Source organism: Cetorhinus maximus, chromosome 9 (genome assembly GCF_964194155.1).
Source record: "Cetorhinus maximus chromosome 9, sCetMax3.hap1.1, whole genome shotgun sequence".
Lineage (NCBI taxonomy): Eukaryota > Metazoa > Chordata > Chondrichthyes > Lamniformes > Cetorhinidae > Cetorhinus > Cetorhinus maximus.
Genome location: NC_135887.1, coordinates 26,070,656 through 26,095,222, shown reverse-complemented (window position 1 = coordinate 26,095,222; position 24,567 = coordinate 26,070,656). Strand labels below are relative to the sequence as shown.

The following is a 24,567-nucleotide window of genomic DNA, read 5'->3' as shown; positions in this document are numbered from 1 at the left end:
GATGGAGGCAAGGGGAGAGGGAGGCGAGGCCTTGGGAGAGGGAGGCGAGGCCTCGGGGAGGGGGAGGCGAGGCCTCGGGGAGGGGGAGGCGAGGCCTCGGGGAGGGGGAGGCGAGGCCTCGGGGAGGGGGAGGCGAGGCGAGGCCTCGGGGAGAGGGAGGCGAGGCCTCGAGGAGGGGGAGGCGAGGCAAGGCCTCGGGGAGAGGGAGGCGAGGCGAGGCCTCGGGGAGAGGGAGGCGAGGCCACGGGGAGAGGGAGGCGAGGCCTCGGGGAGGGGGAGGCGAGGCCTCGGGGAGGGGGAGGCGAGGGGACAGGGAGGCAAGGGGAGAGGGAGGCGAGGCGAGGCCTCGGGGAGAGGGAGGCGAGGCGAGGCCTCGGGGAGAGGGAGGCGAGGCGAGGCCTCGGGGAGAGGGAGGCGAGGCCTCAGGGAGAGGGAGGCGAGGGGAGAGGGAGGCGAGGCCTCGGGGAGGGGGAGGCGAGGCCTCGGGGAGGGGGAGGCGAGGCCTCGGGGAGGGGGAGGCGAGGCGAGGCCTCGGGGAGGGGGAGGCGAGGCGAGGCCTCGGGGAGGGGGAGGCGAGGCGAGGCCTCGGGGAGGGGGAGGCGAGGCGAGGCCTCGGGGAGGGGGAGGCGAGGCGAGGCCTCGGGGAGGGGGAGGCGAGGCGAGGCCTTGGGGAGTGGGAGGCGAGGGGAGAGGGAGCCGAGGGGAGAGGGAGGCAAGGGGAGAGGGAGGCAAGGGGAGAGGGAGGCAAGGCCTCGGGGGAGAGGGAGGCGAGGTGAGGCCTCGGGGAGAGGGAGGCGAGGCAAGGCCTCGGGGAGGGGGAGGCGAGGCCTCGGGGAGGGGGAGGCGAGGCCTCGGGGAGGGGGAGGCGAGGCGAGGCCTCGGGGAGGGGGAGGCGAGGCGAGGCCTCGGGGAGAGGGAGGCGAGGCGAGGCCTCGGGGAGAGGGAGGCGAGGGGAGAGGGAGGCGAGGGCAGAGGGAGGCGAGGCGAGGCCTCGGGGAGAGGGAGGCGAGGCCTCGGGGAGAGGGAGGCGAGGCCTCGGGGAGAGGGAGGCGAGGCCTCGGGGAGAGGGAGGCGAGGCCTCGGGGAGAGGGAGGCGAGGCCTCGGGGAGAGGGAGGCGAGGCCTCGGGGAGAGGGAGGCGAGGCCTCGGGGAGAGGGAGGCGAGGCCTCGGGGAGAGGGAGGCGAGGCCTCGGGGAGAGGGAGGCGAGGCCTCGGGGAGAGGGAGGCGAGGCCTCGGGGAGAGGGAGGCGAGGCCTCGGGGAGAGGGAGGCGAGGCGAGGCCTCGGGGAGGGGGAGGCGAGGCCTCGGGGAGGGGGAGGCGAGGCCTCGGGGAGGGGGAGGCGAGGCCTCGGGGAGGGGGAGGCGAGGCCTCGGGGAGAGGGAGGCGAGGCCTCGGGGAGAGGGAGGCGAGGCCTCGGGGAGAGGGAGGCGAGGCCTCGGGGAGAGGGAGGCGAGGCCTCGGGGAGAGGGAGGCGAGGCCTCGGGGAGAGGGAGGCGAGGCCTCGGGGAGAGGGAGGCGAGGCCTCGGGGAGAGGGAGGCGAGGCAGGAGCAGCTTCAACAGTCACTTAAAAAAAACATGGATTGAGCAGCCCCAGCTCAGCAGATCTGCACAACTGGGACTCACGTTTCCACAACATTTTAGATCTGGCTTCAGATTGGATCTGGATCTTGAACAGGAACGCAGGTCCAGGAGAGGGAAATGGCAAGATAGTGAATCAGGAACAGGGAAGTTCAATGAAAGGGTGAGTCAGGGAGGGGTGAGGCCACAACTCAGAGGGTCAGGGATGGGGAGGTCACAATTCGGAGGTGGGGAAGGGGGAGGCCGCAACCTGGGAGGTTGTGGATTGAGGGGAGAGACCACAAGTCAGGAGGTTAAGGGAGGGGGGAGATGCTGCAAGTTGGAGATTGGGTAGAGACTGCGACTCAGAGGTCGGGGAAGGGGAAGAGACCACAACTCGGGGAATGGGGAGAGGCCGCTCCAAAATGGCGTAAATTGGGTCATATGGGAAACTACGTTAAAATGAATTTCGCTCAACAAGATTACAGGCCCTATTATCTTACCGACATTAAAGTGAAACAATGTTAAACAGGACAACATTAAAGCAAGGATTTACTGTATCTCAAACTGTATTGAGGCAGCAGGAAAAGTTCAGAGAAAAGTCACCAAGATAATTGCTGGTCTGATAGTACTGACCATCTATGGACAGAGGCTGAAGGTTCAGTGGAGACAAGCGAGAAAGATTTGTCTTAACCTAGCACCTTTCATGACTTCAGGACATGCCAAAGTACCTTACAGGTGATCTTATTTGAACAGTAGTCACTCTTGCAATGTAATGTGTGAGTGAGTGAGTGAGTGTCAAACAGCTGACTAAAGGCATGGAGTCTATGGAATGGACAGCTCTGAGATTAGATTCCAAACACATCGAGTCTGGGAGGTACACTGCCCTGGGCCAGGAACTCAGTCTTCCAACTGGAATGCTGAACTGGAAACAAGACAAGACCCATCAGTTCATCTCACTCATATTGTATTTTGGGTTTAATACTGGCCATGGTTGGGCTGCACCCCTTTTAAATTAGGAATCTGTCTATTTCCTGTTTGATGGTTTTGACAGGGTTTTCATTTCAACAGTTTATGAAACTTAATTCTGATGTGTGAAGTAGCTACTCTTCTAGTTACACTTTGTTTGTGGGCTTCCTCAGTCAATAACCACGCCCCATATTAAAGTCACATTCTAGATAAACTAGTAAAGTTTGCAAATTATCCTACTGAGATTTGCATGATTTGTCCTCGAAAGAATGACTGGCTGAATAACCTGAATCTGAGTGGTTCCCTGCTGTCAAGGTAACACACTGGGTAAGGACAAAACACAATAATATTTGTGAGAGCTTGCTCTGTGAAAATTGGCTGCTGCGTTTCCTGCATTTCATCAGTGGCTGCACTTCAAAAAAAAAACACTTCATTGACTGGAAAGTGCCTTTGGGACATCCTGAGGTTATGAAAGGCACTATATAAATGCAAGTCTTTTGTTTCTTTTCTCTAAGAAAAGATGATCCTTGATCCCCACCATCCCAGCACTCTCAACTGAGACCTCTTAAGGGTCTTATAGTTGAGATCTGTGCATAATGAATTAAATAAAGGAAACTTGGGTTGTAATGTGATGAGTGAAATTTCAGTGTTTAAAGAGTTAATGGAACTAAAGCTGGAACTAATCCTTTCAAAAATAAGAAATCAGTTCTAACGGTGCACAGGTTAACAAAGTCAGTGATTGATTTTAATGATTTTAATACGAGACACTAGGTCCTGAGCAGGGAGTTAGAAATGAAAAAAACATATAACTAACTTGAATAAATGAGTCTTTGGGAGAAGCTGTCTGAAAACATGTTTTTTCTGAATGGATAAATCCAGGAGAAAGCATCCGACGCTGTTGATATTAACATTTTAAAACATTTATCTTACTTTTAAAAGGTTAAGCTGGGTTTGGAAAAATAACTCAAGTCTGTTCAGGACCAAAGCCAAAGCCTCGAGGGCACACATGTGCATTTTCCCAAAAGGGTCTTTGGTTTGCCTATTTTATAACCAGCCCTGCATAGCACAAGAGTTTGAAGCATATGGCTAGACAGATGCTTCTGGCTCCTATTCAAGGCTGACAGAAATGAAAGAAAAAAAAGATGGAAAGTTTTTTCCCCCAATGAAGAGCCTTGGGTACCTGGATTTTTTCCTGTCTGCGCTGCTGTTCGGCAAATCTTTTAGTTAATGCTTGCTTTTTTGCCCTCAATTCCTTTATATCATCTTCCCCTCCACTGCCTTCGGGCTCAGAGTTTTGTCCCTCGTATTCTTCAATGATGACATCTTCTTCCTGTGCACAAATGGTTGGCAACAGAACTAAAGTGAGGAACAGTGAAAAATGAGACTGCTACTAACAAGATACAGCAAGGCGCTGCCATCTTCAATATTCAGCCCCATACATTAAACAAAAGCTCAGGAACACAGACCCAAGCCATGTCATATTCATGCCTTGCTGATTAATAATGCCTTGATAAGAATAGAAGCTGCCAAAAATCTAGATAAACATGGATTACCAAGGCAGTCTGGTAGCTCTAGTAAACTCCAAACCCAGCAGATTTCTAAATTCAAATTGTAATAATGATTGATATTTGAATATGCCTTGCCTGCTGGATAATTTCCATCAGTTCTGTATCATGCTGTTAGACAGATTTCAAGACACGGCTTTGTGGCATCATAGTGCACCTCTGGTCAGGAAGGCAAAGCTGCACGATTGGACATATAACCACAAATGGCAAGTACCACCCTCACCTGGGAAGAATCTGCTCCGCTATCACCCCACCACAGGTTGGCACCATATCCTTAAGGAACTGCTTCCAAGTACCTCTGTGCAAAAAGTTAGGACTTGATCACACATCCTTCAATTCATTAGTGGGTAAACTTTTTTTTTTAATGGATAACACTGTTGCACAGCTATGAATCATTTATTCACGAGAATTTGCTGTGCAGGTCGAGTCTCTGGACATCATTCCTGCCAGACAGGCAAAGCTCTGGGTCTTCCGAAGTGCCACGGCATGTTACTTTGAGAGAAACAACTGCTAGATATCGATAGTGTATTCAGCAAATATTGCAATCACAAAGGTCACTAAACGCCAGTAGAAAAAAAAAACATTTCAAAGGTCTTTGTGTAAAATACAAAGAAAAATCATGAGCCTGCACACTAGATTTTACCCCCAACTTGTTCCTTATTTGTAAATGGTGATTCACGCCAGCATACAATTCCACACATTTGGATGTCCTCATCAGCCCAAGTAGCTCTTCTGCAGGTGTGAAGTCTAGACAGCAAAAGCTGACAATTTGGTTGGTCAGTGTCTTCAGCCAGCACTCAAACAGCCCAGCTAGACTGCTAGCAGGAATCAGGAATGGGAACTTGAGCTGGTTTTGTTCTCAGGAGTGCTGGGGCCAATTTGTGTCCCCATTGCTATTCCTCGAGATCAGCTAACACAGCAGAGACCAGGATTTGAATCTGGGACCTTCCTAGTTGGCACTGTTCAATACCAAGGCCACATGATAACATTTCTATGACTTTAGCAATCATCAGGAGGAGGTAACATTTAAAACATAAACAGCATAAAATCCTCACCACTAAGGAATACCACATCAAAACCCAATGTTAAGGATCAAAAACCAGAGACGCCACATTACACAGCACTGCCCAGTCTGAAGTGCTCCACAGGAGTGCACTGTATGCTGCCCAGATAATGCAAGGAGCAGGCTGAGGCACAATGCATAACCTCATCAAATCAGCAGTCCACAGAAAGCCAGGCAGGAGGAGAAAAGCAATATAATTTAGCAATAAAACAGAAGTTAGATAATCGGGACATTTAAAGTTCTGACCACTATAATTTTAAGCAGGGTTCATTACTGGGCAGATTTCAAAGCTATTGTCATTAGTGATTTAGATTTGGGAATTTACTGCAGTATTCCACTTTTAAGACATTGTAGTATGGAAAGGAGTTTGAACTTAAAATAACTGAATGGCAGACTGCTGGTGTCTGCCTGGGGCCACATTAATACACTGTTGATATTGGATTCAGACGGGATAAACCCTTGGCTGGAGAGGTACCAGCAGGCTCAGAGCACTGAGTTTACTCTGCAAGTTTCATATCAAATGGTCTAGGGACATATGCAACATTGACAGCTTCAGGATGCAATGAAGCATTGACTCTGCCAGCCACGTATGTCACCTGCCAACACTGGCACCTGGCTCATTACCTTGGAACACTGCTACCCATCAGGTGTTTTGTTTTGAGTGTAGGGAGAGGAGAACCAGTTGGTGTTGGTGTGCCTTCTGCCAGCCTCACAGAAAACAGCTTAGTGTCAAAAGCCACCATCTTCCATTTGCCTGAGAATACTTTTTCCAGGTAAACCTCCATGAGAGTAAAACAAACTGGAAAGATGGGGTAAGGATTATAATGAAAAACTCGCTGACTTGGTAATGTAGTGTACAGCAGGGACTGAACATTCCAAAAGGGTCCTAGATTTCTTCGCTGGTCTGTGCTGAGTGAGCTAGGGTAGTGGCAGGAGTGTGATGAGCACCAGATGAGGATGCCCACTCCCAGCTTCTATTCACAGATCACTGCTGGAAGCACATGTAAAGCAGATGTCAGGTAAGGACAAGGTAAGGCTCAGCTGTGATATCCTCCAGTTAAGGAGCGTACCAACAGTTACAATCAAGGCTCATACATGATTGGTCAGATGGTGCCTGTGGAACCTGTACCTCAATAAGATTCGCACTTTCAGGAGAAAGAGAATTAAAGAATAAAAATTGGCAAGCTGAGCCAGACTATAGGGTCCCATCCCTACACAATGAGATGAAATAGGTACCTCAGACAGCTTGGGTGTCTGTGAATTGCTCTAATAGGATGTTTTAACAGTTTAGTGTACCCTGAGTTGATGTGCTCAGTCTTTCGAGAGCTGCTGCTGCTTTAAAATTTTTTAAAAACTGAAGATTTGGAGTAAATGGGTTTTCTGTCCTACAGTGACATCTCCAGAAAGTTGAGAGATGTTGGCTCCTTGCATTATTTTCTGGCAGCACATGGAGATCCTTGCCTTAGTGACAGCAGCTTTGAGACCTTCTGTACTGTAGATCTCCAAGCCATTAACCAAGCAAGCTGGATTGTGGCAGAGATTAGGTACTGTCACTGCAACTTTCTGCTACCAACAAATTGCACCACCTTACCTTGGTTCTGTTAATATTTTAATTGTAAAACCCTCACAGGACTTAAATCGGATTCCAAGTATTTGCTGGCAACAGTCACCAAATAGAAGAATGTTTCCTTGGTAATGTGGTACTTTCCAGTCTCCTCTTTGCCAACTAGTTATCAAACCTTTGGCACTAGCATCCTCCCCATTTTACTTTTAAGCCAGTGACTCTTACAGGGGCAGTTTTAGAGGCACCTGTCAGTCTCTGATAGATTCCCCACACAACCATTCTTCATGTGAACCCAGGTAGTAAGAGTGGCAGGCTACTCAGCCACAAGGAATTTCAATGGCCAGCTCCTACTGACGTACATGCACACACAAAGCATGGGTCCATAGATAATGAGTAGCAGGAACACTGCCCCTGGACTACAGAGAGGGAAAATCAGCAGCAAGGCTAAACATATCAAACCTACTGTTACTCTGCAAACTGGACTGAACAGGGCAAGAGGGGAAAGGGATATAGCATCTTTAATGTGGTAAAACATCCTAACCTACTTTACAGGAAGGAGCATTAAGAAACAAAATTTGACCCCAAGCAACATAAGGAGAGATTAGGATAGGTGATAAAAACTTTGGTAAAAGAAATAAATTTAAGTAGTATCTTAAAGAAGGAGAGAGAGAGATGGAGAGGTTTGGGGAGGGAATTTTAGAGCTTAAGAGTCCTAGCAGCTGTAGGCACTCCTACCAATGGGGCAGCGCAGATATCTGAGATTTGTGGGGCTGGTGGAGATTACAGCGATAGGAAAGGGCCATGGAGAGCTTTGAAAACAGGATGAGGATTTTAAAATCAAGACATTGTTCAACTGGGTCACTGAGCAGAGGGTGATGGGTGAACAATGCTTAGTGCGATTGGGACACAGGCAGCAGAGTTTTGGATGACTTCAAATTTAGAAGGGTAGAATGTGGGAGACCAGCCAGGAATGTGTTGGAATGGTCATGTCCAGAGGTAAAAAAGACATCAACGGTTTTAGCTGCAAACGAGCTGAGGCAGAGCGGAGTCGGGCAATGTTACGGAGGTGGAAGTAGCTGGTCTTGGTGATGGCATGGATGTGTGGTTGGAAACTCATTGCGGGGTCAAATATGATACCAAGGCTGTGAACACTCTCTGGTTCAGCCTCAAATAGCTGCCAGGGAGAGGTATGGTGACTAGGGAACAGAGCTTATGGTAGGGGCCAAAGACAAGATTTCGGTCTTCCCGCACTTAGTTGGACAAAATGTTTGCTCAGCCAATACTGGATGTCAAAATAGCAGTTGATAATTTATAAACAGCAGAGGGGTGTGAGAGAGGTGGTGGTGAGGTAGAGCTGGGTGGTGTCTGCCCATTGTAGTCAGCTGGCAGGTTGGAGAGATGAACAGAACAGGTAGTACACAAATGTACAACTGTAGAGGTATGAAGCAGGCATCTTGTCTACAGTGAGATTGGAACTGATTTTTTGATAGATGTTGATTTTTGTTGAGCTCACCAGCTATCAAACATTGCTGTATCCACAGTGATAAAACACAGCAATCAATGGTGGGAGGTAAGGAGGGCTGTGGATGCTGAGGGGGCAATTGGAGATTTCAAGACTGAGATCTATAGATTTTGGTAAGGTTAGCATTGCATATGGAACAAAAATGGGTAAATGGAGTTAAGGTACACATCAGCTGGGATCTAATCGCATGGTAGAACAGGCTCAATGGGTTGAAAGGCCTACTGCTGTTCCTATGTTCCCTCAATTTATTATATCCAATTATCATACATTTTATCTTTGTGTAAGAACTTTTATTCATGGGGTGGGGTGGTAAGGGAAAGAGGAGGTGAGTACTGGTTTCAGTTGTTAGCTACTGCAGTGCTGACAACCATCATTAGCACTGATAACCAACATGGCAGCCCATCAACCAGAAATGTCATCAAAAAAAGAATCACACAAAGGCTGTCAGGAATTTGTTTATGTAGACTATTCAATCTGTTAATAAACAGGGCCATGGCAGGAAGCGGCTGACTCAGCTCCTCATTGTCTAATCTATATGAGGGATGGACAAGCTCATGCTTCCACGTGATGAATTGATTCTGAGGGAGAAGAGAATTTAGTGAACAAAGGACTGGGGATAGTGCAGCTTTAAGGGAGTATATGAAAAAGCAGGAACACCAGCAAAATCCCTAATCATATCAGGATGTGGGCTGCTGTTCAATTTTCCACACAAACCAATGAGTTTGTCTCTTCCTGTATCAGTGCTCCAAGCGAGGCCCCCTGTGAAATCAGTGCCACAGCTATAAACTTTATCCTACTCCTGAACCTTGACCTTTCCGAGGTTAGCTCCATTAAATCATCCATTAAAAAGTGAAATAGAAAACAGCATGTGGATCTCGTAGCAGCAGTGGAATTTCAGGAAATGGAACGAAAAAAACCCTCTGGTGTACTGTACCTGATCCTCCAGTTGTTTTCCCTGCTGGCTTCCATCTTCCTTTCCCAGGCTGTCTGGGATGGGTGCCATTGACACATACTTTCCACCCTTGAATGCCAACAGAGGTTCTTCTTGGCCGCACAGAGCTTCCAGGAAGTACTTTAGCACTGTGACCCTCTTGCAGTCAGCCGCTATTACCTAGTGTTTCGGGGAGGAAACCAGAACATTAAGTGGGGGGGTGAAAACCACATTGTTGGTCAAATGCCAAAAGACTGATGAGAAACGTGTCAAACAGGATTGAGGCTACCAGGGGGGCAGCTGAGGCTGGGCTGGGGAAAGCATCACAAGAATGGTCACAAGGTGGTCCACATGCGTGCACCAGCAAAGTCACTACGTGCAACCGAAGTCAAACGAGAGGAACAGTATGAGGAAAGAGCAGCAAATCTAAAAGGTTTAAGTCGCAAAAAGGAAACTGAAAAGCATTTCCACAATAGCATCAACTTCCTCCTTTCTCTAATTTTAACCACCTATTATCATACTGCTCGTCAGCCACTTGACATTAGCATGATCTGTGACCACAAAACCAGAATCTCAGGCTTGACCTTAAGCCAGGGGCACAGACATTAAGTCATTTGTGTATGCTTTTTCTGGTCAGGAGGGTGCTGACAGAGGTTCACTCTCAGTCCTACAAAGTGCTGACTACACACAGCACTAATTCTGAAACCATAATGCTTGCTTTTTATTTCAAATTATTGTGGAGAAATTGGGGGGAGTTTTTTCACAAAAGTATAAAACAGCATTTTTGCATTTGACGAATGCAAATATATTTGAGAACAGAAGTATTTTTCACATCATGAACATAGCATTGGTAACAATTACAGATACTGGTGGCAAGTACTTCATTTAATTTACTCAATGAATTCAACTTCCTGCAGCTAAATAAAACACTACCCTGCAAACTTTTAAAGTACTTGTTTAGATAGCTGCCAAATGGTAGGAAGATTATAGTTACAATACAAGCTCAACCCAGTTACTTTTTCCTACAGCAAGCCTTCTTTCCCCACAAACCAAAAGGTGAGCATATTCACCAAGTCGCTAGTGAGAGCATGTTCCAAGCGAACATTGAACCGTTATATTGCTAGGAGCTAGTATGCAGGACTCCAATATACATCATGTCAAGATGGATGGAATATCCAACAAGCAGACACCTTTTTATAAAAGGCTAAATTATTAAACAGGTTTATTCACAAATAGACCTATTTTCGAAACAAAATAAGCATGGCAATATATCAGTTTAAACATGGCAATTTGAAACCAGATCAGATGATTAAACTAACTCATCAGTAAAATCATTGAAACTTTATTTTTACAACTTGGGATGAATAAATACTTTTTCAGAGGCAGAGGATAATCTAACTCTTCAACAAAGAAACAGAATAGACTTTGCAGGATTTGCATAGGTACGTCGAACAAATTTTGTTCTACTCACATGCCTCAACAAGGCTGTACTGCCAAGATATGAGATGTGAGGGTTTTTTTCAAAGACAAAACCCTTTGAAGGAAGGCCTTGCAAACATTGTGGAGATTGATCCATACTATAAGTAATCAAGGTGTCTGTGTTAGACAAATAATGCAATCTAAATCAAAGCACTTTCAACTCATTTGACCCACTTTGGATTCAGACGTTGCCTCAGGTGGGTTACCATGATCATTTCTAGTGATACATTCAAACAAATGATGCCATCAAAATTTCTCACATTAAGGTTGTTTTGTCCCTTTCAAAGGGACTTGGTATAGCTCTGATCTCTAATTGATGTTGGTTTTTACATTAAGGTTATGCTGTTCACCTCAACTACTTCTTGTGGTAGTATGTTCCACATTCCAGTCACTCTCTGGTTAAGGAAGTTTTTCCTGAATTCCCTATTGGATTTATTAGTGACTATCTTATACTTATGGCCCTTAGTTCTGGTCTCACCTGTAAGTGGAAACATCTCTACATCTATCCTATCAAACCCTTTCATAATCTTCAAGACTTCTATCAACCAGAGCCTTCCTAATGTCTGACAACAATTGTAATTGAGCCATTTGGACCAGGAAAGACCCAGGATCCACTCACAATTGTTAGTTGCTGGCATAGCTGCAGTGGCAGTCACAGTGCTATTAATTGTCTTAACTGTTGCTGAAAATTACCTTCGGTGCTCATGGTCAACATTGTGATAGGTACTTGTGTGTAGTACAGGGTGAAAATGTGTGAGAGCAAGGAGGAGAACAAGCAATGGTGAAAGTCAAAGCATAGAATGATACAACACAGGAGCCCATTCAGCCCATCATGCCTATGCCAGCTTTTGAAAAGCTACTGAATTAGGCCCACTACCCAGCTCTTTCCCCAAAACCGTTCAAATTTTTCCTTTTCAAGTATTTATCCAATTCCCTTTTGAAAGTTACTATTGAATCTACTTCCTATCAGGCAGCATATTCCAGGTCATAACATCTCACTTACTAAAACATTTCTCTTTTACCAAGAGAGTGGGAATGAGTACAAGGGAAGGGAGAATGGGAGAAGAGAGAGGGAGGGGTAGAGGGACAGAGAGAGAGAGAGAGAGAGAGAGAGAAGCAGAGAGTGTCAGAGACAGGAGAGGGAGACATCAAGACAGGGACAGAAAGAAGGAGATACAGAGGAACAGAGAGTGGGAGAGACAGAGTGCAGGAGAGAGTGCATGTAGGGGGCGGGGAGAGAGAAGAAACGTGAACAGAGAAAAAAGGAGAAAGAGCATGACAGTGGGGGAGAGATGAGAGAAATCTAAACTACTGACCACCCTATGTGGAAGAAATATGTCCCAACAGCTTATCCTAAGCCTGCCCTTCACAGCCCTGACACTGTGCACTCAAGTCTGCTGAGTTGGTGTATCAAAACATTGTTTTGTGTTTACTTTCTCTATTGTTATTCCTTACAGCTCCCTATAAGAAAAAAATTTGAATCAATGGGAAATACAGAGTTATGGGGAGAAAGGGCAGTGGAACTCATTTTGGATTGCTCTAGCAAGGAGCCTGCACAGACGTGGTCAGGGAACAAGGCACATTTGTCACGCTGTGAGCAAATAGCCCTAATCACATTTACCAACCCAGCTCCAATATCCCTTAAACCCTTTTCCTTCATGCCCCTTTTCAATCTATTCTTGAATGTTGACATTGTTTATGATTCAACGACTAACCCTCCAAGTGAGCTCCATGGCCTCAACTCTTTCTAAAGAGCTTTCTTCTGCCCTCTGTTCTAAATATCTCACATTTTAAAAAAATGGGATTACATTAACCATAGAAAGGTTACGGCACAGAAAGAGGCCATTCGGCCAATCATGTCTGCGCCAACCAAATAAGAGAAAAAAATCTCACTTTCTAGCACCTGGTCCATAGTCTTGCAGGTTACAGCACTTCAGATGCAGATCCAGGTATCTTCTAAATGAGTTGAGCATTTCAGCCTCAACCACCAATTTAGGTAGTGAATTTCAGACGCCCATCACCCTCTCGGTGAAAAAGCTTTTCCTCGTGTTTCCTCTAATAGTTCTACCAATCACCTTAAATCTATGCCCCCTGGTAACTGACTCCTCAGCTAGGGGAAACAGGTCTTTCCTGTCTACCGGACAAGAACGAAACTGGACCGGAATGAAACAGGACGGACCACCCGGCATCAATCTAGGCACCGGAAACAACAACAGCAATCTCAGCCCTGTTGATCCTGCAAAGTCCTCCTCACTAACATCTGGAGGCTTGTGCCAAAATTGGGAGAGCTGTCTCACAGACTAGTCAAGCAATAGCCTGACATAGTCATAGTCATGGAATCATACCACCATCATCTTCGCTGGGTATGTCCTGTCACACCGGCAGGACAGGCCCAGCAGAGGTGGCAACACAGTGGTATACAGTTGGGAAGGAGCTGCCCTGGGAGTCCTCAACCTCAACTCCAGATCCCATGAAGTCTCATGGCATCAGGTCAAACATGGGCAAGGAAACCTCCTGCTGATTACCATGTACCGCCCCCCTCAGCTGATGAATCAGTGCTCTTCCATGTTGAACATCACTTGGAGGAAGCACTGAGGGTGGCAAGGGTGCAGAATGTACTCTGGGTGGGGTACTTCAACTTCCATCACCAAGAGTGGCTCTGTAGCACCACTACTGACCGAGCTGGCCGAGTACTAAATGATATAGCTGCTAGACTGGGTCTGCGGCAGGTGGTGAGAGAACCAACAAGAGGGAAAAACATACTTGACCTCATCCTCACCAACCTGCCTGCCACAGATGCATCTATCCATGACAGTATCATTAGGAGTAACCACAGCACTGTCCTTGTGGAGACGAAGTCCCATCTTCACATGAGGATACCCTCCATCGTGTTGTGTGGCACTACCATTGTGCTAAATGGGATAGATTTTGAACAGATCTAGCAACTCAAGACTGGGCATCCATGAGGCACAGTGGACCATCAGCAGCAGTAGAATTGTACTCAACCACAATCTGTAATCTCATGGCCCGGTATATCACCCACTCTACCTTTACCATCAAGCTAGGGGGTCAACCCTGGTTCAATGAGGAGTGCAGGAGAGCATGCCAGGAGCAGTACCAGGCATACCTAAAAATGAGGTGTCAACCTGGTGAAGCTACAACACAGGACTACTTGAGTGCCAAACACCATAAGCAGCAAATAATAGACAGAGCTAAGTGATTCCACAACTAACGGATCAGTTATAAGCTCTGTAGTCCTGCCACATCAAGTCGTGAATGGTAGTGGACAATTAAACAACTCACTGGAGGAAGAGGCTCCACACATATCACCATCCTCAATGATGGAGGATCCCAGCACATCTGTGCAAAAGATAAGGCTGAAGCATTCACAACAATCTTCAGACAGAAGTCATTGATCCATCTCGGCCTCCTCTGGAGGACCCCAGCATCACAGTTGCTAGTCTTCAGCCAAATCGATTCACTCAATCTGATATCAAGTAACAGCTGAAGACACTGGATAGTGCAAAGGCTAAGGGCCCTGACAATATTCTGGCAATGGTACTGAAGACTTGTGCTCCATCGGTCTACTCTCCATCATCAGTAAAGTGATGGAAGGTGTCATCAACAGTGCTATCAAGCGGTACTTGCTTAGCAATAACCTGCTCGCTGACGTTCAGTTTGGGTTCTGACAGGGTCACTCAGCTCCTGACCTTATACAGCCTTGGTTCAAACATGAACAAAAGAGCTGAACTCCATAGGTGACGTGAGAGTGACTGCCTTTGACATCAAGGCAGCATTTGACCGAGTACGGCATCGGGGAGCCCGAACAAAACTGGAGTCAATGGGAATCGGGGGAAAAAGCTCCGCTGGTTGGAGTCGTAACTTGCACAAAGGAAGCGGTAGTTTATGGTTGGAGGTCAATCACCTCAGTTCCAGCACATCACTGCAGGAGTTCCTCAGGGTAGTGTCCTAGGCCCAACTATCTTAAGCTTCTTCATCAATGATCTTCCTTCTATCATACGGTCAGAAATAGGGATGTTCACTGATGATTGCACAATGTTCAGCACCATTCGTGACTCCTCAGGTACTGAAGGAACCTGTGGCCAAATGCAGCAAGACCTGGGCAATATCCAGGTTTGGGCTGACAAGTGGCAAATAACATTTGCACCACACAAGTGCTGGACAATGACCATCTACAACAAGAGAGAATCTAACCTTTGCCTATTGACATATAAATACTGCGGCGACAAGAGCAGGTCAGAGGCTAGGAATCCTGCGGAGAGTAACTCACCTCCTGTCTCCCCAAAGCCAGGCCACCATCTACAAGGCACAAGTCAGGAGTGTGATGGAATACTCCCCACTTGCCTGGATGTGTGCAGCTCCAACAATACTTAAGAAACTTGACACCATCCAAGACAAAGCTGCCCGCTTGATTGGCACCCCATCCAGAAACATTCACTGCCTCCGCCACTGTCCCACAGTGGCAGCAGTGTGTACCAACTACAAAATGCACTGCAGGAACTCACCAAGCCTTCTTAGACAACGCCTTCCAAACCCATGTTCACTACCATCCAGAAGGACAACCACCACCAGCTGGAAGTTCCCCTGAAAGCCACTCACCATTCCTTCACTGTTGCTGGGTAAAAATCCTGGAACTCCCTACCTAACAGCACTGTGGGTCTATCTAGACCACACTGATCTAAGTTGCCAAGATATTAAGGGGACCAGACAGATTGAAAGAAACTCTTTTGCTGGTTTGGGAGTCTAGGGCTTGGGGGTGGGGGTGGTGGGGGACAGTCAAAAATTAGAGCCAGACCTTTCAGGAGTCAAATTAAGAAGCACTTCTTCATAAAAAAGGGTGGTAGAAGTTTGGAACTTTCTTCCACAATGGCAACGGGTGGGAGACCAATTGTTAATTTTAAAACTGAGATTGATTCATTTTTGTTAACCAGTGATATTAGACAAAAAAGGATAAAATGGAGTTAGGTGAGAGATCAGCCATGATCTCAGTAAATGGTGGAACAGGCTCGAGGATTAAATGGCGTCCTCCTGATCCTATTTTCCTAGTCCTCATAAGCCCTCTTCATCAATGTTAATTGGTTTCAAATCTCTTCATCCATGGCATCTTAAAGTTACTGGTAGCTGTTTCCTTTACAAATTTCCAAGTCTGCAGTCACAATCACATTGGGTTTGGGAGATCAGTGCAGGAGCGAGGAAAAACACCCTTACTGGCTTCAGTTTTGTTTCTCACTTAAAGCCAATATTTGACATGAATCGTCAATGACAAATCTCATAAACGTTAGATGAAAGTATGCCAAAGCCCCATCTGTTCTAGATAGAATATAGATCAATGTGAACACTGAAGAGCTTGCTCAGGTGATCTGCTTGCTGACGGAACTGAAAGTTCTGCTTGGTTTATTCCGAACTGTCCGTGGCTTCAGAGATCCTGCTCACATGTTAATGAAGCCTTAAAACAAGGTTAAATTGCAAAGTTGGAGAAATAGATCAGAGACCACATATGGAACATGGTTTAAGCATCCTAAGGAAGTGTGCAACAGGAACGAGATATGGAACACGACAAAGGTCCTGAAACTGAGCAATATCAAGGGAATTATATAACTGAGTCAGCTTCAGCTGGTAAGCAAGTTGTACACGTTTGCATGAAAGAGAAATGTGCTCATTTTACCAAGTTCTTTAGTTGGTTTGTAACCAGAGTCATCCTACCTACTCAAACAGAAAAACTCCTAACTATATATTGGCTGGGTTAGTACCTGCCATGTGCATGAGGGATAACTAACTTTAAGATTATCTGCTGAAGCTACAGGCTTGGTCAAAACTCCTGGGGGCTTTCATTTTCTATTGGGCTGCACTTGGTAAGCTGCATGTGCTAAATTCCTTTATGAATTATTTTATCATAGGTGTTAATTAATTTAGAAATAAACTGTTGAAACTGAGCGTAAAGCAATTAAAAAAAAAAAATGCAAACCCATTAACCAGTGATGCACCAGAGGAAATTAAAGCCCCTCTTAATGCAATTACCTGTTTAGCTCAATGGGTTAGCTAGATTGGCTCATGGGTTCTTCTTTTTCTTCAGTTTTAGTTCCTATTTAGAGTAGAGGATAGGTTTGTTATTACTATTCTCATCAGTTGCAGTTTCCTATTTGTGCTGCTCTCAGCATCAGAGAAATAACATTGATACTTTTTCAAACTGGATACATTTAAAAAAGAAGTGAAAGGTCTCGACAAGGAACTACACAGCAGCAGTTAATGGAATTGCATTATTCACTTTTTTCTCCATTTCATTGTGCAACTACCTTTGCCACTTATATCGCTGTTCATTGAGTTAGATGTCCTGAGTTTCCATGGCAACATCCTCCTGCGTTATTGCTCCAAGGGACAGATAGTTCCCATGCAAGGACAGCCTCTGGTGACATTGGTTTTATTACCTAAATGAGTTTGACGTCAGTAGGTGTGGCCTTTCTGAGGTGTCTTCATTTCTCAGCAATGTCATTTAACTAAAACAGGTTCCTGTTTAAACCGTAAAGGACGTCATTCTTTAGAACTCAAGATGCCTAAGTGAGTGAGCACAAAGAGCTATAAATACAGCAATGAGAAATGTGCACTTTTTAGATAGAGTGATAAAAGAAGCAAAAAAGAGTCACTTAATTTAGCTTTTCTTTAAGTGGAAATTATGAAGTGCTCATGACCCAGAAGACAGCAGGATGCCCTTTATTCAACAAAAGCCTCAAGCTATGAAGTCAGTCACAAGTGCTTCACGTGGTCAGTGGTCTACTGTTCGTTATTATAGTATGGGCAGAGAACCAGACATACGAGTGAATGTTCACTCCCAATTTTGTGGGTACACTAAATGCTGAGATACACAATTCTACTTCGAATGGGGCTCAGGGTTCCACAGTCTGATTGTGACCACACAGCCACAATATTAAAATTATTTTCCAATTTACAGCACCAGCCACATCACCAAAGATTGGCCTCCAAATAAAAGGAATATGCAACAGTCTGAAATCCATTTCACTTCTGTTTCCAAACTGCAGCCTCATGGGAGACAGAGTTTCATACAGTAAATTATGTTTTTACCTGTGATGTTAGCTGTTCAACACTTGCAATGATATAGGGCACCCGCAATGTACACATTACATAAATCTATGTGCTAAACATTTCTGTATGTCCAAGTGTTGCATTCACATCTAATTTGTCATGTTAACCATGTGATATGCTGTCAGATGATTAGCAGGGGCCAATGCGATCCAAGAGTCACATTTCAAAAAAAAGAGGGCAGCTATTCAAAGAATCATAAAACACCATAGAATGAGGCCATTCAGTCCATTATGCCTGCACCGAAGCTTTGAAAGAGCTATCCAATTAGTCCCAATTCCCTTCAAATGTTGTCCCTTCAAGTATTTATCCCAATTTCCCTTTAAAAGTTACTACTTAATTTGCCTCCAACAACCATGCAGACAGCACATTTCAGATTGTAGCAATTCACAGACTTGCTAATCACCATAAATCTGTGTCCTCTGGTTACTGGTCCTCCCCCCACTGGAAAGATTTCCTTGGTTGAGTTTTTTTGATGATGTAACAGAGAGGGTTTATGAGGCTAATGTGGTTCATATGGTGTACATGGACTTCCAAAAGGCAGGGTTTTTTTTTTACAGTGCCACATAATAGGCTTGTCAGCAAAGTTGGTGCCCATTGAATAAAAGGAGCAGTGACTGGTTGAGTGACAGGGAACAGGCTGGTGGTGAACATTTGTTTGGCTAGAGGAAGGTATACAGTGATATTCCCCAGGGGCAGTGCTGGGAGCATTGCTTTCGTCAATATATATTAACTTAGAATTGCATGTGCTTGGCGCAATTTCAAAATTTGCAGATGACACAAAACTTGGAAGTTTGGAAACTGTGAGGAGAATATTGACAGGCTTCAAGAGGACATAGACCTGTTGGTGAAATGGGTGGACGAGTGGCGGTTGAAATTAATGAAGAGAAATGTTAAGTGATTCATTTTGGGGAATGAGGAGAGGCAATATCAAGTAAAGGTTATAATTATAAACAGGGGTGCAGGAACAGGGCAAAGGCACAAATCGAGGCAGGGCAGGTTAAGAAAATGGCTAAAAAGGCTTTATAAATAGAGGCACAGAGTACAAAAGCAAGGAAGTTGTAGTGAACCTTTATAAAACGGTGGTCCGGCCTTAACTTAAGTATTGTGTGAAAGATGCGAAGGCTTTAGAGACAGTGCAGAAAAGACTTACGAGAATGGTTCCAGGGATAAGGGGAAGTGGACAAGCCGGGGTTGATCTCTTTGGAGATGAGAAAATTAAGAGGAGATTTGATAGAGGAATTCAAAATTATGAGGGTTCTGGTCAGGGTAGATGAGGATAAACTGCTTCCATTGACGGAAGTGTCAAGAACCAGGGGACACTGATATAAGGTGAATGGCCAAATAACCAGAGCTGACTTTTTAATAAGTGAGTGGTTAGGATCCGGAATGCACTGTGTGAGAGTTTGGTGCAGGAAGGTTCAATTGTGGCTTTCAAAAGGGATTTGTGGCTTTCAAAAGTCATTTACAACACAGAAGGAAGCAAAAGTAGTCCCAAAAGTTTTTTTCCTTCAAATGCCCAACCAATTTCCTTTGAAATCATAGATCATCTCTGCTTCTGCTACCCTCATGGGAAGCATGTTCCAGGTGATTACCAATTGCTGTATAAAAAAGAACTTCTTCACATTTCCCCTGCAACCTTAAATCTGTGTCCTCCTAGTCCTTGTACCATCAGCTAATGGAAATGTTTTTTTTCCTTGTCTCCCTTATCTAAATCTGTCATAATCTTGTACACCACTGACAAATTGCCCTCAATCTCCTTTATAGAACACCAGTTTCTCCAACCTAACCTTGTAGTTAAAATCCCTCATCCCTGGACCCATTCTGATAAATCTCCTCTGCACCCTCTCAAGGACCCTCATATCCTTCCTAAAGAGTGGTGACCAGACCTGAACACAGAATTGTAGTTGTGGCCTAACATAACTTCCCACCTATTGTACTCAATGCCGCTATTAATGCCTCTCCATACATTCTGCCATCTTCAAAAATCTATGCACATGCAACCCCCTGGGTCCCTCTGTCCTTGCACACTCTATACTTGCCTTGGAGGCAGTGCGGCGAAAGTTCACTGGATTGGTCCTTAGGATCAGAGGGTTGTCCTATGATGAGAGGCTGAGTAAATTGGCTCTATATTCTCTGGAATTTAGAAAAATGAGAGGTAACCTCACTGAAACATACAAGGTTCTGAAGGGGGTTGACAGGGTAGACACTGAGTGGTTGTTTCCCCTGGATGGGGAATCTAGGACACAGTGGCACAGTCTCAGGATAAGGAGTGATAATATAAGACTGAGATGAGGAGAAATTTCTTCACTCAAAGGGTTGTAAATCTTTGGAATTCTCCATCCCAGAGTGTTGTGGATGCACCATCATTGAATACATTTAAGGCTGGTACAGATTTTCAATTTCTCAGGGAATCAAGGGTGCATTCCTGGAGGTTTCATCACCTCATTTCCTACCTCTAAACACTACTGGCTGTCCAACATGTCCAGCCTCACAGACCCTCATCTGCCCACAGTCAATTGGAAGATGAATGAACTCTGTTACCTGACTGAACAAATCTTGACTGCCAGACAAAATCTTTTTTCTCATCTCCAATATTTTTAGAATACATGTAAGTGTCCAAAGGAAATGAAATAGACATTTTATTAATGCTTCGATGACCTTTCTCTCACAGCTGTTTCCTGAAGATTGATCTTAATTTCTGGAGAATCTAGGTAAATCAGGAGGGTTCGCAATCCAAATCTACATTGGAGTGTCGCTGTAACTACAACCATTTCACAAGGTATCTCTCCCAGTTTATTTTGTCACTCTGACTTAACATTAGGATAGGTCTGCAGTGGTCGATTCTGATGGTGAAATATCTTGTGCATGTGGGACAATAAGCTGATGAAACGTGAATCTGTGTATTTCTGTGAGTAAAAAGCCTAATGAAAGCTGATAAAAATTAATGCAAGAGGATGTGCTAAAAACCATGTCCCTTTAACCAGCATATAATTCAACAAGTTAATGTGAAAAGAATTTGAATTTTCAAAAAATGCACATTGTACTGATGTGGGTTTGAATGTCATACAAATGATCTCGGACAATTAGACGGGCTTCTGAAGAGCAACGGGGTTAGGAGATAAAGTGGGAAGGCAAGTGGGTTGGGTTGAGATCAATTAAAAAGGGATCTGCTATTTGGGCCTAATGGCCTTTTCCACTCCAGTGTTACTCCACAGTGGGTCCAATAGCTTTCAGATGTCAGCTAAGCAGGTCCCTGCTGAATGCGGAAACCCTAAATGGGGGGGCTCCATGGGGGAGGGAAATAAACTAACAGTTCAAATGCCCAATACAAAGAAGATTTTATTCAAAGAAATAACCTAGATGATGAGAATAGTTTATAATGAAACACCTACGTGTACATCTCCTTTAAAGGTCCAAAGGTCCTAAGGGACGGTCTAGCCAACCGTGCACAGTATCAATTATTTAAGATTGCTTTTGATCACAAAATTATGAATATTCAGACATTGAGGTGAAAAGACGAACAGATTAATGCAGTGACCTCCAGGCTACTTCATGAACTACTGCTGACTGAAATAATCACACTGTCAGGACCAGTGGAATTACAGAAGACTGAAGGAAGCCATTCAGTCCATTGTGCCTGTGCTGGCTCTTCAAACAAGATATGAGTCCCACTCTCCCACAGTGTGCCCATAGGCCTGCAATATTTTCCTCTTTCAGGTATTTATGCTTTCCCTTTTGAAAGTTACAATTGATTCTGCTTCCAACACTCTTTCAGGGGTGCATTCCAATCTATCAGAACAGCAGGAACACAGCAAGACTAGCAGGTATAAAGTGTTTTGGGGGTGGGGTTTGGAGCTGTGGGGGGCGAGGGGGTTCTCGGGGGCTGGGCGCGGGTGGGGGAAGAGGGTGAGGGGATTCAGAGCTGCGGGGGTGAGGAGGGGAGGGCATGGGGATCCAGAGATGCAGGGGGGTGAGAGGTGAGGGGATTCAGAGCTGCAGGGAGCAAAGTGGTTCGAAGCTGCAGGGAGGGAGGGGGTTTCGAGCTGTGGGGAGGGGGAGGGGGGTTCTGAGCTGCGGGGGGGGCTCGGAGCTGTGAAACTGCGGGGAGGGAGGGGGAATTCGGAGCGGGGGGGTGGGATTCAGAGCTGTGGGGGTGGGGGGTGGCGCGATTCATAGCTGCAGGGTGGGGTTTTGAGCTAGGGGGCATTCAGAGCTACGCGGGGGAGGATTCAGAACTGCGAGGGGGGGGGGTTCAGAGCTGCGGGGAGGGGGTGTTAAGAGCTGTGGGGGGGTTGTATGAGCTGCAGGAGGGACATAATGAGCTGTGGGGGGAGTGGTTTAGAGCTGAGGGGGGTATCGGAGATGTGTGGAGGTGGGGTTCGGGTGGCGCAGGTTCAGGGCTTAGTGACCACATTCAAAGAAAAGAGAAAAATAAATCAAAGTGTGATGTCGCAGGGAAGAAAGTAAGAGATTGGTTGGTGAGTATTGTTTTTTTTCTCTCTATGTACAAAGCATTCGTTCAAAGTAAGAGCTGAGAAATTAAAATTTTAATCTGGCTAAGTACATCAGTAAATAAATTAATAAGGTTATTGGTGCAGAGCATTAGTCTAGAGACGATTAACATTAATAGTTCAAACAAGGTACGGACTGGATTGTAAGAGAGGGAATACAAGCTATTTGTTTTAGATTTCATCAAATAAACAGCATAAAATCTAAAGCCAATTTGATCATTTAATATATAATTAAAATCAGTGCTCATTAATCGATCAATTCAGGTGTCAGCTGTGGCTCAGTTCATAGCACCCTCACCTTTGAATCAGAGGGTTGTGGGTTCATGTCCCGCTCCCGGAAACCAAGAACTGTGATTGTACTCGAAAGAGTTGCAATCTGTGACTGTTGATAACTCGAAATAATTTTTTTTAATCAATCAATTCAATTAAAAATTAGTTATAAGTTAAATAATAGGGGATAGCAAAATTAAAGAAGATTGAGTTGTTTAGTAGATTAAAATCTAAGCCTTTCTCTAATCATTTCAGTTAACTTACCTTTAAATTAAAGTGATGTTAGCAAACGAGAAATAGCTGATTGGAGAATAACTGGTCAGCCAATTTTTATTTAAGTAGTAAGTTTAATAGTCTATTCAACAGAAGCATAGCAGGGCAACTTGATGTCTTGGAGTGCACAATCTGTCCCATGTGGGAACTCCAGCTGCTTCTTGTGTCCCGGATAACCACTTATGCAGGAGCTAGGAAGTGTCATTAGCAGCAGCAGCAGCAGCTCAAGTGCCAGGTTTTGAAGCCTCAGCAGCATCTGAAGTCGCTGTGGCATATCTGTCAGGTTCAGAGTTTTGTAGATAGCACGTTTATAGATGTGGTCACTCCACAGCTTAAGTGCATGCTAGTGGAGAGCGAATCAGAATAGCATGTTGCTTGCTTGGTGCCAGGGTTAAGGATGTCACTGAGCCACTCTGTGGGGCGAGGGTGAACAGTGGTTATGATAGATATATTGGAACATAGGACTTCAAAGCAGGAGTGGGCCATTCAGCCCCTCAAGCCTGCTCCAACATTCAATAAGATCACTGCTAATCCGGTTGCGTCTCAACTCCACTTTGCAGTCTGCTCCCCATAACCCTCGACTCCCTTGTCTATCAAAAATCTGTCTAACTCTTCTTAGATAAATTCAATGACCCAGCATCCACTGCTTTCTGGGGAAGGGAAATCCACATATTAATGACCCGTTGTCTTAAATGGTAGACCTCTTAATCTTAAACTGTGTCCCCTAGTTCTAGTCTCTCCCATAAGTGGAAACATCCTCCTGGTATCTACCCTATCAAATCCCCTCAGGATCTCAGATGTTGAAATAAGATCACCTCTCATTCTTCTAAACTCCAATGGGCATAAGCCCAACCCTTCTTCATAAGAAAAGCCTCTCATCCCAGAAATGAGTCGAGTGAACCTACTCTGGACTGCTTCTAAAGCAATTACATCTTTTTTCAAATGAGACCAAAACTGTACACAATATTCCAGGTTGGTCTCACTAAGACCCTGTACAACTGCAGTAAAACTTCCTTACTTTTATATTCCATTCCCCTTGCAATACAAACATACGAATTAGGAGCAAGAGTAGGCCACTCAGCCCCTCAAGCTTTCTCCACCATTCAATAAGATCATGGCTAATCTGATTGTAACCTCAGCCCCACATTCCCACTTATCCCCCGATAATCTTTCACCACCTTGTTAATCAAGAATCTATCTAACTCTGCCTAAAAATATTCAAAGACTCTGCTTCCACTGCTTTTTGAGGAAGGGAGTTCCAAAGACTCGCAACCCTCTGACAGAAAAATTTTCTCCACATCGCTGTCTCAAATGAGCGATCTCTTATTTTTAAACAGTGACACCTAATTCTAGATTGTCCCACAAAAGGAAACATATTTTCCACATCCACCCTGTGAAGACCCTTCAAGATCTTTTGTTTCAATCAAGTCACCTCTTACTCTCCTAAACTCCAGTGGATTCAAGTCTAGCCTGTCCAACCTTTCCTCATAAGGCAACCCATCCATTCCAGGTTTTAGCCTAAACCATCTCTGAACTGCTTCCAATGCATTTACATCCTTCCTTAAATAAGGGGGCCAGTACTATACACAGTACTCCAGATGTGGTCTCATCAATGTCCTGTCCAACAGAAGCATAGCCTCCCTACTTTTGTATTCAATTCCCCTCGCAATAAACAGTAACGTTCTATTAGCTTTCCTAATTACACCCAGATCCCTCTGCATCAGCTACAACACTGGCATCTA

At 45.3% G+C, this 24,567-nt stretch overlaps 2 protein-coding genes across 2 annotated transcripts in view; one reads left to right on the top strand and one right to left on the bottom strand.

Annotated features, from left to right (window-relative positions):
• smg6 (SMG6 nonsense mediated mRNA decay factor) overlaps positions 1–24,567 on the bottom strand; it is a 418,703-nt gene that overhangs the window by 85,833 nt on the left and 308,303 nt on the right. Inside the window, 2 exon segments of the mRNA XM_078548325.1 lie at positions 3,709–3,858; positions 9,177–9,353. Coding sequence (XP_078404451.1) covers positions 3,709–3,858; positions 9,177–9,353 — 327 coding nt within the window.
• The window catches only part of poldip2 (polymerase (DNA-directed), delta interacting protein 2), a 508,944-nt gene that overhangs the window by 380,662 nt on the left and 103,715 nt on the right, over positions 1–24,567 (top strand). The gene's annotated exons all lie outside the window — the stretch shown is intronic.